Raw genomic sequence first — 14,077 nt, forward strand, 5'->3', positions numbered from 1 at the left:
TTTAAATATTGCATGCTGTTATTCTATTGCAAGTGCTCTTATGATCTATAAAGTCTTTAAATATCTCTAGTTATCTCAGATATGTGTGAAAGACTGTTTCCCCCATTACTTTTGGGCACATGGGAGGAGTTCTGTTTCCATGGAGATGCGTCATCACGCTCAAACGACCTTCACTCTGATAGAACGCTGTGAGTTCTATCGCGCTACCAACTAACAAGTTTGTAGATGTTAATGCAATATTATCTCTTTTAATGCTTATTAAAATTACATTTATCGTAAATTCAAAGTGAAAACAGCACGTGTCTTCATAAGCAACGTACTCGTTTTAAACTGAAGTGCTGGGATAGCCGTGAGTAATGGCATCGTTTAGAGAACGACGGATTAAAGGCACTTCTCAAACAACAAACACGCGGGAGGAGATTTCAGTTAAAAAAGGATTTCACGTCCCACCTTTGACTGCCACAATGAAAGAGAGCAAAAAGAAAAGGAAAGACACAACAAAAGAGAAAAAGAAATCGAGAAATTGCATTAACCAATCTAAGGATTCAGGTGGGTTTATTTAAAAAAAAAAAAAAAAAAAACACTTGTTAACGCATTACATGGTCATTGGTGAAATAATTAAACAAAGTAAATAGCTGATAGAAAACAATAAGTCTTAAAAGCATAGTTCTTCTAAAATTCTCTCATCATTTACTCACCTTCGTGTCCTTCCAAACCTGTGGGACTTACTTTCTTCTGTGGAACATAAAAGGAGATATTCTGAAAAATGTCTCAATGTTTTTCTTTCAATGGATGTCAATGATAACTAAAACATGTTCTTCAAAATATCTTCTTTCGACATCTGCAGAAGAAAGAAAGTCATACATGTTTGGCATGACATGAAGGTGAGGAAATGCTGACAGAATGTGCACGTTTTAGGTCAGCTATCCCTTTAAATAATAAGGTTTATGCTTATAAAATGTGGGAAAAAATCTGTCAATAGAACAAAGCAAAATACATTGATATTTAAGATGCATTATCTAAAATGCATTTAGTTTAAATAAATGTATCTTGCTTAACCCTAAAAATGGCAAGACCATAAAGAGAAATAAGAAAATTAATTTATTGCTATTTTCCATCTTAGGACACAAATAATACAATTTCATACAGTTCTGTTAAACATTAAGTATAATGCCTATTTATGAAAATATTAGCCTACTGTTTCATATTTAATGCGCACATTTCTAGGGCCTATAAATCATCAATATGACAAAAACTTTGCTGAAAAACCTGTTGTAGACAATCTATTTCATGATTTCTGTCATCTGATTGATAGTTCATACTTTTTTAATCAAGTGAAGTCTTTTTTTGCTCAGAAATCTTTAATGATTTTAATAAAGTCAATGTAAGATAAACATTTACTGAACTGAACCAACTTGGGTTTACTGGATTATTTATACACATTTTTTTTAAACTTTCTTTTTAAATTTTTTTTCTTGTTAATATAAATGTCAAATATGACACAACAAGCTTTTGGGGAACATGTATTTGTCCATCTCTCAATTATCATTGATTTGCAATGACTTGCATATATGAGCCATAAAAGCCTGATACTCAAATATGATACTCAACAAAAAACACATATGCATATATTTGCATGTTTTTTTTGGGTTTTTTTGTTTTGTTTTTTGAGTATCATATTTCACACACACACACACACACACACACACACCGTACATCAGGTTTTTATGGCTCATATATGCATGTATACAAATCAATGATAAATTGGACAAATAAATGTTTCCCAAAAGCCTGTTTGTCACAGACACGTCAGGTTCCAACATCACCCAATCACAACGCACGCTGTCTCCAGAGTACTGATCACCGCCACCTGCACCTCATCACTCCACTCATCAGCAGCACTATAAAGCACACACTCACACAGCACTCTATGTCCGGTCTCGTTCGCATATACTCCCTGTTATGCTTACCTCAAGGACTTCTCTTCGTATACTCACCTGTCTCCAGCGTGTCTCCTTCCCTCTGTGTGCCTCGTCTGCTGTGTGGGTGTGTTTCAGCCAGCTCCCAAGTTCTCCAGCGATCTCCAAGCTCCAACGTGTCTCTACCTGCAACAGAAAGGACAGTAACTATTCCTCATACTACCCGTTCTACATTATCTACAACCAGTTCACTCACCTGTGTGTTATCCTCTGCTCTACTGTGGTCAATAAAACCATTACCTGTTACATCTGTGTCTGCCTCCTGTGTACCGTAACAGAAGACCGGACCAACACCGCAGACCCAGTATGAGCCAGCCGGATCCATTTCAGGAACTGGTGGATGCGCTTCGGCGCACTTTAACCATCAATCCACCACCGCCATCTCCAGTCACTGTCCCTTCACCTGCACCAACGAACACCACCGCCAATGTCAGCAGTTCTCCTTCGTTGCCGCCGTACGCCAGTCCCATGGCCAAACCGGCACCCTTCTCAGGATCGGCGGAGGATTGCAGCGTATTCCTGCTGCAATGCACACTGGTCCTGGAGATGCAGCCGCACCTGTACCCGAGTGACACATCCAAGATAGCGTTCATCATTTCTCAGCTCAGCGGCAAAGCATTGAAATGGGCAGATTCCATCTGGTCCCAGCGGGGTGCTGTAACCAAATCCTACTCGGCGTTTATTTCCCACTTCCGGGAAGTGTTCGGGAAACCGATCACGGATTCTTCAGCTGGTGAGAAACTCTATAATTTAAAACAAGGATCAATGTCTATTTACGATTATGCTTTGCAATTCAGAACGCTTGCAGCACTCAGCGGATGGAATGAACAAGCCCTGATAACAACTTATTGTCAAGGATTAGAGCCTCGGGTGCGGCTGCATCTCGCTGCATGCGAGGACTCCATCGGCCTCGAGAAATTCATCCAGCTCTCCATTCACTGCGCCACTCGCATGCAAGCGTGCATCCAAGAGCACCAGGACCAGTCCCTCTCCAACGTGCTCCTCTGCCGATCCGAACCCGTCAGCACTCCAGAACCAGCCCAAGAACCCATGGAAGTGGAAAACTCTCGTCTATCTTCTGAAGAGCGCCGCCGTCGGCTGACCCTGCATCTCTGTCTATACTGTGGAGGTCCTGGGCATGTGATTGCAGCATGCCCCACACGACCACCGCGACCCCTGGTGAGTGCTATTATTCCTGCTACTCATAAAATGAAACCACTCACTACTGTCGTCAATCTTACTGCCACTACTGTCTCCCTTTCAGTGGTCGCGCTCCTCGACTCAGGGTCAGCCGGCAACTTCGTCTCCGGCGCCATCTGCCAGCAGCTACGTCTCAAGACCTCTCCGTCTCCGACCATCTACAAGATCAACTCAATAACCGGCAAACCCCTGAGTCGTAAGCGCGTCCGCACCGTGGCTGGACCAGTAACACTTCAAGTTGGTTTACTACACCAAGAAGAGATACATCTGCTGGTTCTGGAGGATTCCACCGCTGACGTGGTTCTGGGGCGCCCCTGGTTGGAGCAGCATAACCCCACCATCTCCTGGAAAACGGATCTCTCTCTCTGCGCCACATCCATCGAAAGTCCAGTCGAACAACGCTCCGTCGACATCCCCAAGTGTTACGCCCCCTTCAGCGACGTCTTCTGCCCGCAACGGGCTTCCAAGCTGCCTCCACACCGGCCATGGGACTGTGCCATCGACCTGCTTCCGGTTGAACCAGTGCCAAAGGGTAAGATATACCCACTGTCCATCCCGGAGGAGAAGGCCATGGAGGATTACATCAAGGAAGCCCTCACCCAAGGTTACATCAGGCCGTCTACTTCCCCTGCTGCTTCTAGTTTCTTCTTCGTGGCTAAAAAGGACGGAGGCTTGCGGCCATGCATCGATTATCGCTCCCTCAACAAGATTACATTCAAGTTCAGGTATCCCCTTCCTCTCGTCCCAGCGGCCCTGGAACATTGCGGAGGTCCTCACCCGCCTTCGTCAGTACAACCTGTTCCTCAAGGCAAAGAAGTGCTCCTTCCACCAACCTTCCGTCTCTTTCCTGGGTTACAACATAGACCACAGTGGCATCTGGATGGACGAGAGGAAGGTGGAGTCCATCACCAACTGGCCAGAACCCACCACCATAAAAGAGCTCCAGCGCTTCCTCGGATTCTCCAACTTCTACAGACGGTTCATCAAAGGTTACAGTTCCATCACCCATCCACTTACCAGCCTGCTCCGCAATAAGCCCAAGTCTCTGTCCTGGAACCCAGCAGCCACCAACGCCTTTAACCACCTAAAGGAAGCCTTCACCACCGCTCCCTTACTCGTCCATCCAGACCCAGAAAAACAGTTCGTCGTCGAAGTGGACGCCTCGACAACTGGAGTGGGAGCGGTGTTATCACAGCAGCAGGGGACGCCAAGTAGACTCCATCCATGCACCTTCTTCTCCCGCAAGCTCAGCCCGGCGGAAGTCAACTACTCCATCGGTGACAGGGAACTTTTTGCTTTTAAGCTTGCCTTGGAAGAGTGGAGGCATTGGCTGGAGGGAGCCAAACATGCATTCCTGGTGTTGACAGACCATAAGAACCTTGAATATCTTCGGTCAGCAAAGAGACTGAACCCTAGACAAGCTCGCTGGGCCATGTTCTTCTCCCGTTTTCAATTACACCATCTCCTACCGCCCAGGTACCAAAAACGTGAAAGCAGACGCTCTCTCCCGTCTCCATGCTCCTGAGGAAAAGACCGAAGAACCTGAACCCATCATCCCGAGCTCTCTCATCGTGAGTCCTATTACCTGGTCAGAGGAGACCATCCCCTCCTCCAATGCCTCCACGAACCCTCCGCCGGGTTGTCCACCCGGCTTGCTGTACATCCCACGGACACGACGCATTCCAACCATTCACTCGGCTCACACGTCACTTGGCACTGGTCACCCAGGGGTCAATGAAACCCTCTCGTTGCTAAAAGAACGCTTCTGGTGGCCAGGGATGGCTTCGGATGTCAGAAGGTACGTGCAGGGCTGTCGGGAGTGTGCCATCTCCAAATCTCCTCGTCATCTGCCAGCTGGGAAACTCCTTCCGCTGCCCGTTCCAGATCGCCCATGGTCACACCTAGGAGTGGATTTCATTACTGATCTCCCTGTCTCAGAAGGAAATACCACCATCCTAGTTGTTGTGGATCGCTTCTCAAAATCATGCCGTCTGATTCCACTCCCAGGATTACCCACTGCCATGGAGACCGCTGAAATACTCTTCAACCAAGTCTTCAGATACTTCGGAATACCAGAAGATATAGTCTCCGACCGAGGACCCCAGTTCATATCCAGAGTATGGAAGTCGTTCTACTCCCTCCTAGGTGTGGCCGTCAGCCTGACTTCCGGATACCACCCGCAGTCGAACGGGCAGACGGAAAGGAAGGTGCAGGAGATTGGCCGCTTCCTCCGTACCTTCTGTCATGACCACCAGGACTCTTGGAACCAGTTCCTGGGTTGGGCCGAGTACGCCCAAAACTCTCTCCGGCAGTCGACTACAGGACTCACACCGTTCCAGTGCGTACTCGGCTACCAACCCCCACTGTTCCCCTGGTCCGGGGAACCCTCCAACGTTCCAGCAGTGGATTACTGGTTCCGAGAGAGCGAGAGGGTCTGGGACTCAGCACACCATCAACTGCAATGAGCCCTGCGCAGACGCAGGATGGTAGCCGACCTTCGACGCTCCATCACTCCGGTCTTCCAGCCTGGTCAGATGGTTTGGCTATCCACCCGGGATATCAGACTGCGTCTGCCTTGCAGAAAGCTGAGTCCCAGGTTCATTGGCCCATTCCCCATCGTCAAGCAGGTCAACCCAGTCACCTATCAACTCCGTCTTCCACAAGGGTATCGTATACACCCCACTTTCCACGTGTCACTGCTGAAAGCTCACCACCCTTCTGTTCTTCCCACAGGACCTGACGTGGCTCCCGCCGAACCCCCCTTCCACTCATCCTGGAGGACGGAGCTGCGTATGAGGTTCATGAGATCTTGGACTCCCGGCGGCGTGGTGGTCAGCTGGAATATTTAGTGGACTGGGAAGGATACGGCCCCGAGGAACGCTCCTGGGTCCCAAGGAACGACATCTTGGACCCCAGCTTACTCCAGACATTCCACGACAGTCACCCTGAGAAACCGGCACCGCGGGGAAGAGGACGACCACCACGGCGTCGGGGTCCTCGGCCCTCTGGAGCGGGCCGTGGAGGGGGGGGTACTGTCACAGACACGTCAGGTTCCAACATCACCCAATCACAACGCACGCTGTCTCCAGAGTACTGATCACCGCCACCTGCACCTCATCACTCCACTCATCAGCAGCACTATAAAGCACACACTCACACAGCACTCTATGTCCGGTCTCGTTCGCATATACTCCCTGTTATGCTTACCTCAAGGACTCCTCTTCGTATACTCCCCTGTCTCCAGCGTGTCTCCTTCCCTCTGTGTGCCTCGTCTGCTGTGTGGGTGTGTTTCAGCCAGCTCCCAAGTTCTCCAGCGATCTCCAAGCTCCAACGTGTCTCTACCTGCAACAGAAAGGACAGTAACTATTCCTCATACTACCCGTTCTACATTATCTACAACCAGTTCACTCACCTGTGTGTTATCCTCTGCTCTACTGTGGTCAATAAAACAACCATTACCTGTTACATCTGTGTCTGCCTCCTGTGTACCGTAACACTGTTGTGTCATATTTGACATGTACATTAACATGAATAAATGTAAAAAGAATTTTTAATTTTTAACATTAAAAAATTATGTATGAATTATCAAGTAAACCCAAGTTACTTCAGTCCAGTAAATGTTTATCTTACATTTACTTTATAAAAATCATTAAAGATTTCTGAGCAATAAAGACTTCACTTGATTAATAAAAGTATGAACTCTCAATCAGATGACAGAAGGCATAAAGTAGATTGTGTACAACAGGTTCAACGTTACACCAGAACTGAACTGACTGGGATCTTGCCTGACAGCCCAGTCACCTTCAAGTGTAACTAAAACGAGCCAATGGACATTGGCGTGTGAGATTTGCATCGCGCACCCCACCCTGCACAGCAAGTATATAAGGAAGAGCGTGTGCACATTCAGCTTTTTGCTTTCGAGCCGAGCGTTTGTGCCTTAAAGCAGTCTTCTTCGTGTGACTACGATTGTGAAGCTCTTGAAGCTCTTCAGTGTTGGTGTGACGACGCGTCAGTGGTGGTCACTTCCTGCTTTCCCTGCATTTCCTACTGCTACTGCCGCTTCACAAGAGAGCCTTTGCCCACTGCAGATTACAGATACAGTCTCTCAGTCATGCTGCGACCTTCCCCTGTGTACATAACGTCAAATGTGACTGACTGAAAGGGAACGTCTCGGTTACGTATGTAACCCTCGTTCTCTGAAGGAGGGAATGGAGATGTTATGTCTCTTCGCCACAGTTGCTGTACCACTGCTGAGCGGCTGGGTCACCGGCTCTGCTTCTCAGCGAAAAACCTGAATGTGCAATTGCACACTGTGGCATCATGAGAGGGTGTGTCATAGAGTATGTGCCATCTAAATGGTTGCAGCATAGGGACTACAAACCAAGATGGCCACCTGGTCCGGGACTACAATTACCAAGCTCCTTGGCGGTGGAAGCACAGGTTTTGCAAGTGAAGGGGAAAAGCTGTTTATGAGTTTGGGTTTGATTTGTGAAGCAGTCCACACTTTGGTGATACCCTACCTCTCACGATGCCACACATAGTGGAGAATGCAGTTCCAATGGTGTGAGTGCTGATGTCCAATGGAGATTGGGAAGACCTGGCAGTGAAGTTTGCTAAGTTAAGTACAAAAGACCAAAACGTTACAATGGAGGAGTTATTGAAAGCAATTCTAGAGACAAAAACCAACAACAAACTAATGCTGCACTAGTCAAAGAACAAAGACGTGCAAATTAATTGAAATCAAAGGAACTTCAATTATGAGCCAAGATTGCAAAAAAGTCAGAGCTAGTGACCAAAAATGGGGGTCACTGATGACGTGGAGACATACTTGTATGCTTTTGAGACAACAGCTCATGAGAAAAGTGGCCAAAAGAACAGTGGGCTAGGCTGTTGGCACCATTTTTATCAGGTGAATCACAAAAAGCTTTTTTAGATTTAGACCCTACAACTGCAAATGATTATGATAGCTTGAAAAAAGAGATCCTTAGCAGAAATGGTCTGACAACATTTGGGATGGCCCAGCGAGTACATGAATAGAGTTTTCAGAAAGACCAACCTCCCCATGCACAGTTTCATAAACTGATGCGCCTGACGAAGAAATGCCTAGAACCTGAATAGAACACAGCATCAGCAGTCGTCGAGAAAGTATTGGTAGATAAATAAGAGCCCTTCCGTATGAAGCAAAAAAAGTAGTTAGGCAGAGCAATCCAATAACGGCAGATGGGTTAATAGAGGCAGTTGAAAGATATCAAGCTAAAGGAAATATGTTAAATTACCGGACACAAGCTAGCTCTCATCCACAGACAAGGAGGACTCCCAAAGGTCTGCCGACACAGTTGTATAGCCAGAGGAAGGAAAACAGTGGTCCCTTTGAACAACTAAAAGCATTATTAGACTGCAGCCCTAGAACATGTTACAAATGTGGGGAACTCTGTCATATTTCCTGGCAGTGTGACAAACCAGATGAACCGATGCCACCAGGAGATTCTTCAGGGAGCCAGCAGACTAACCTCTTTGCTGCACTGATGGGAGACACAAACTTCCCAGCCATGGCCTGCCCTGTAACTATAAATAGCCAGGATGTGAAGGCCTTATTAGACTCAGGGAGCATGATTACCTTGATCCACAAGTCACTAGTCAACCCAGCAGAGATCTCTCAGGAAAATACCATCCTGGCGTCTTGTGTGCATGGAGACACTCAGAAATAGCCAACAGCTGCTCTAACCCTCATCACCACAAAAGGGAAATGTGATGGAAAAGCTGGAGTAGTGGCCACGTTGCCAGTTAGTGTGCTCATTGGCAGGGACTGCCCAATATTTCATGCTCTGTGGCAAGACATATTGGGGAAAAAGATGAGGGAGACCCAGAGGCCTAGACGTAAATCCAAATATAGGGGAGACACTGCCCAAAGGGATCAGAATGTAAGGTACATGACCAAAAGTTGTTTTCCAGTTCAGACTTGTGCAGAACCAAGGGGTGATGCAGAGGAGACTGAAACAGCTTCTGAAAAGGAGTCATCACAGGAGAGCGCAGGTGAATACGGGATCAAAGCAGAGGCCATGCCGTTAAGAGGACAATATGGTACTGCACAGCTAAAAGACCAAACATTAACTAATGCACTGAGGAATGTCAGAGTGGTGGAGGAGGTGCATAAAGATCAGGGACATCTAACATTTCCATACTTTGCAGTGAAAAATGGTCTGCTTTATCAGGTAAAAAAAAGTGGAGAAGACGTCCAGGAACAGCTCCTAGTACATAAGTCTCATAGATCAACAGTGTTACATCTAACACACACCCACCTACTTGGAGCCCACTTAGGGGTGGATAAAATTAAAGAGAGGATTTTGCAGCGGTTTTTTTTTTTTTGGTCCGGCATTTACAAAGAGGTAGAAAACTACTGCCGCAGCTGTCCAGAATGTCAACAAGTAGCACCAAAACCCACAGCATGAAACCCCCTAATTCCCCTGCCAATCACTGAGATCCCGTTTGAAAGAATTGAAATAGATATTGTGGGGCTCCTACCCAAGAGTGCTAGGGGACATCAATATATTTTAGTGATGCTGGATTATGCTACCTGATATCCTGAAGCTGTTCCCCTGTGGAAAGCCACAGCCAAACAGGTGGCCAAAGAGCTCTTCCTCCTCAGTAGTAGGGTAGGGATCCCACAAGAGATCCTAACTGAGTAACCTGTTGAGAATAAAACAGCTCACAACCTCAGTTTACCATCCCCAAACAGATGGTCTTGTAGAGTGCTTTAATAGAACATTTAAGCATATGCTGCGCAAAGTCATTGAGAAAGATGGACGAAACTGGGACCAGCTTCTACCCTACCGAGTTGGTACAGTGGAATAGAGATGTTTTTGTCCTCTGAACCTGGTCACACCCATGTGATCTAACATGAAATTCACACTGTACCTGGCAAAGTCATACAACAGGGTCCATATATAATCCCTGAAGCCTGGCGAGAAGCTATCAAGGAGGAGGTAAGAAATATGATAAAGCTAGGGGTCATTGAAGAATCTCAGAGTGCCTGGTCGAGCCCTATTGTGCTGGTTCCCAAGTCAGATGGAACAATAAGATTCTGTAATTATTTCAGGAAACTAAATGAAGTGTCACAGTTTGATTCTTATCCCATGCCACATGTAGATGAATTGAATGATCAACTGGGCAAGGCCAGATTTATTACCACCCTTGATTAAACCAAAGGATATTGGCAAGTTCCTCTTTCTCCAGAATCCAAGGAAAAGACAGCCTTCGCTACCCCGGAGGGGCTATACCATTATGTTTGTCTACCTTTCAGCCTGCATGGGACACCAGTGACTTTTCAGAGGCTGATGGACCGCGTCCTCCGACCTCATCAAAGATATGCTGCAGCATATTTAGATGACATGGTGGTGTATAGCCAGGAGTGGGAAACCCACTTAATGCAAGTTCAGAAGGTAGTGGATTCACTAAGGGAGGTGGGCCTCACTGCTAACCCTAAAAAGTGCAAACTAGCCTTTAGTGAAACAAACTACCTGGGATACACCATAGGACAAGGTCTAGTTAAACTCCAAGAGGCTAAAATCAATGCCATACAAGACTGGCCTAGGCCCTCCACAAAGACCCAAGTTAAGTCCTTCCTGGGCCTGGCAAATTACTACAGAAGTTGTAACTGGTTGCTGGCCTTACAGAAATGACCAAGAAACAACACTCCAGAATGGTTAAATGGTCCAAAAAGATTGAGGAATCATTTGCACAACTAAAGAGAGCCCTGACTTTGCATCCTGTCCTGGTGGCACCTGATTTTAAGAAGTCTTATATAGTACACACGGATGCATTAGAGGTGGGTCTTGGGGTAGTGTTATCCCAAACGCAAGAGAGGGAGGAACATCCTGTTCTGTATATAAGCAGGAAGTTAGCAAAGCATGAGAAAAATTACTCCAGAATGGAAAAAGAACGTTTAGGGGTCAAAGGGGCATTGGAGACCCTTCGTTACTACCTTCAAGGAAGGAAGTTTGTCCTAGTAACAGATCATGCCCCTTTACAGTGGATAGCAAGAAATAAAGAGAGCAACAGGAGGGTAACACAGTGGTTCCTGAACCTCCAAGCATTTAATTTCTCTGTTGTTCACAGACCCGGACCTTGCCATGGCAACGCTGATGCCCTCTCACGACGAGATGCCCTCTACACCTTCTCCCCACAACCACGAGCCACAGAGCAGAGAAGGGGTGTTTGTGGCATTGTGAAAGTGTGTGTCATAGAGGGAAGGTATGTGCCATCTAGATGGTGGCAGCATGGGGACTACATACCAAGATGGCCACCTGGTCCGGGACTACAATTACCAGGTTTCTTGGCGGTGGAAGCATAGTTGTTTCAAGTGAAGGAGAAAAGCTGTTAATGAGCTGAGAACAAAGGCTGCATTTACACTGACACAAAAAATTTATTTTTTGCTCACATCTGACACAGATCGGAATTTTTTGCACACGTGTAAAAATCCACACAAGATCCGATTTTTTCACATCCAGTCTGAGCCACTTCCAAATGTGGTTTTAAATCAGATACATATCTGATATCTGGACATGCAACCTACGTCTAAACATGCAAATCTGATTCCCCCTGGAATTCCAAGCCATCACAAGGCGAGGGTAACACGTTTGCTCACTAAAAGTTAGCTTTTATGTTGTATTATGACTAATGACTGTAGATAAAACAACGAATGCAAATTACCTTTATTTTCCAGTCTACATGCATATACGCAGATTTTGCACTGCAAAACATCCACTGACAGCTGTTAACTTATCCATTCTGGCAGGTAATCATGGCCACCTGATGTGAAATATACAGGTGCATCTCAATAAATTAGAATATCATTAAAAATTTATTTTTTTCTGTAATTTAATTCAAAATGTAAAACTTAAATATATTTTAGATTTATTAGACATAAAGTAAAATATTTCCAGACTTTTTTGTTTTCATTTTGATGATTACAGCTTGCTGCTCATCAAAATCAAAAAATCAGTATCTCAAATTATTAGAATATTTAATTTCAAATTCTATTAAATTACCATTATCAGGGTATAAATACTGGGTTTAGGTCAGTAATCCCAACAGTAGTCATGGGGAAGTCTGCTGACTTGACAGTTGTCCAGAAGATGATCATCAAGACCCTCTACAATGAGGGTAAGCCACAGAGGGTCATTGCTGAAAGAGATGGCTGTTCGCAGAGTTTTGTGCCAAAGCATATTGATGGAAAGTTGACTGGAAGGAAAAAGTGTGGTAGGAAAAGGTGTACAAGTGAAAGGAATGACAGCAGGTTTGAGAAGATTGTCAGGCGAAGCTGATTTAAGAACTTAGGAGAGCTTCAAAAGGAGTGGACTGAAGCAGGAGTCAGTGCATCAAGAGCCACTGCACACAGATGTCTTCAGGAAATGGGCTACAACTGTCACATTCCACGTACCAAGCCACTTCTGAACCAAAGATAACATCAGAAGCCTCTTACCTGGGCTACGGAGAAAAAGAACTGGACTGTTGCTCAGTGGTCCAAAGTCCTCTTTTCAGATGAAAGTAAATTTTGCATTTCATTTGGAAACCAAGGTCCCAGAGTCTGGAGGAAGAGTGGAGAGGCACAGAAACCATGTTGCTTGAAGTCCAGTGTGAAGTTTCCACAGTCAGTGATGATTTGGGCTGCCATGTCATCTGCTGGTGTTGGTCCACTGTGTTTTCTGAAGTCCACAGTCAATGCAGCCATCTACCAGAAACTTTTAGAGCACTTCATGCTTCCTTCTGCTTACAAAGTTTATGGAGATGCTGATTTCATTTTCCAGCAGGATTTGGCACCTGCCCACACTGCCAAAGTTACCAAAAGCTAATTCAATGACTATGGTGTTACTGTGCTTGATTGGCCAGTAAACTCGCCTGATCTGAAACCCATAGAGAATCTATGGGGTATTGTCAAGAGGAGGATGAGAGACACCAGACCCAACAATGCAGATGACCTGAAGGCCGCTTTCAAAGTAACCTGGGCTTCCATTACACCTGAGCAGTGCCACAGGCTGATTGCCTCCATGCCACGCCGCATTGATGCAGTAATTCATGTAAAAGGAGGCCCAACCAAGTATTGAGTGCATAAAAATGAACATACTTTTCAGAAGCCTGACATTTCTGTTTAAAATATCCTTTTTTTATTGATCTTATGAAGTATTCTAATTTGTTGAGAAAATTTATTTACTGGTTGTTGTTAAATATGAGCCAAAATCATCACAATTAAAAGAACCAAAAACTTAAAGTACTTCAGTCTGTGTACATTGAATTTATTTAATACACGATTTCCACAATTTGAGTTTAATTACTGAAATAAATGAACTTTTCCACAACATTCTAATTTATTGAGATGCACCTGTATAAATAATTTTAATAGCACAGCCATTCAAAACCCAAAGGTCCACCATGTGCATGTAAAGTTATCAATGACAATGTTTTAATGTAAACACAGATATCGGATACCAGTCGCGTCTAAAGTGAATGTAAACAGACTGGCCAAAAAATCGGATATCGTCAAAAGATCGGATCTGTGCATTCAGACTTGCAGTGTAAACGCAGCCAAAGAGACTTGTGTGTGTCTGGATACAGAGAGAAGCTGGAAAAGTGTTTTTTTTTTTTTTCTGTGTAAAGTTTGAGTTGATTAAAAATAGAAACCAGTTGCTTTGTCTGGACTTGATTTGTGAAGCAATCTACACTTTGGTGATACCCTACCTTTCACGATTCCACAACGTGCTCCTCCTTATACTATATCCGCTGCACGGGGCGGGTGTGCGTGTGATGCAAACCTCACACGCCAATGTCCATTGGCTCGTTTTAGTTACAATTGAAGATAATTGGGTTCTCAGGCAAGATTCCAATTCGCCAGTTCAGTTCTG

The 14,077-nt window shown here is 45.3% G+C and overlaps 1 protein-coding gene across 1 annotated transcript in view; it reads left to right on the plus strand.

Moving 5' to 3' along the window:
* The window catches only part of lg18h17orf97 (linkage group 18 C17orf97 homolog), a 15,665-nt gene continuing 1,588 nt past the window's right edge, over positions 1-14,077 (plus strand). Inside the window, exon 1 of the mRNA XM_048166057.1 lies at positions 1-549. Within this exon, the coding sequence (XP_048022014.1) occupies positions 357-549 (193 nt within the window). The 5' untranslated portion in view covers positions 1-356. The remainder of the gene's footprint in view (positions 550-14,077) is intronic.

The sequence above is a fragment of the Megalobrama amblycephala genome, linkage group LG18 (assembly GCF_018812025.1).
Source record: "Megalobrama amblycephala isolate DHTTF-2021 linkage group LG18, ASM1881202v1, whole genome shotgun sequence".
Taxonomy (NCBI): Eukaryota; Metazoa; Chordata; class Actinopteri; order Cypriniformes; family Xenocyprididae; genus Megalobrama; species Megalobrama amblycephala.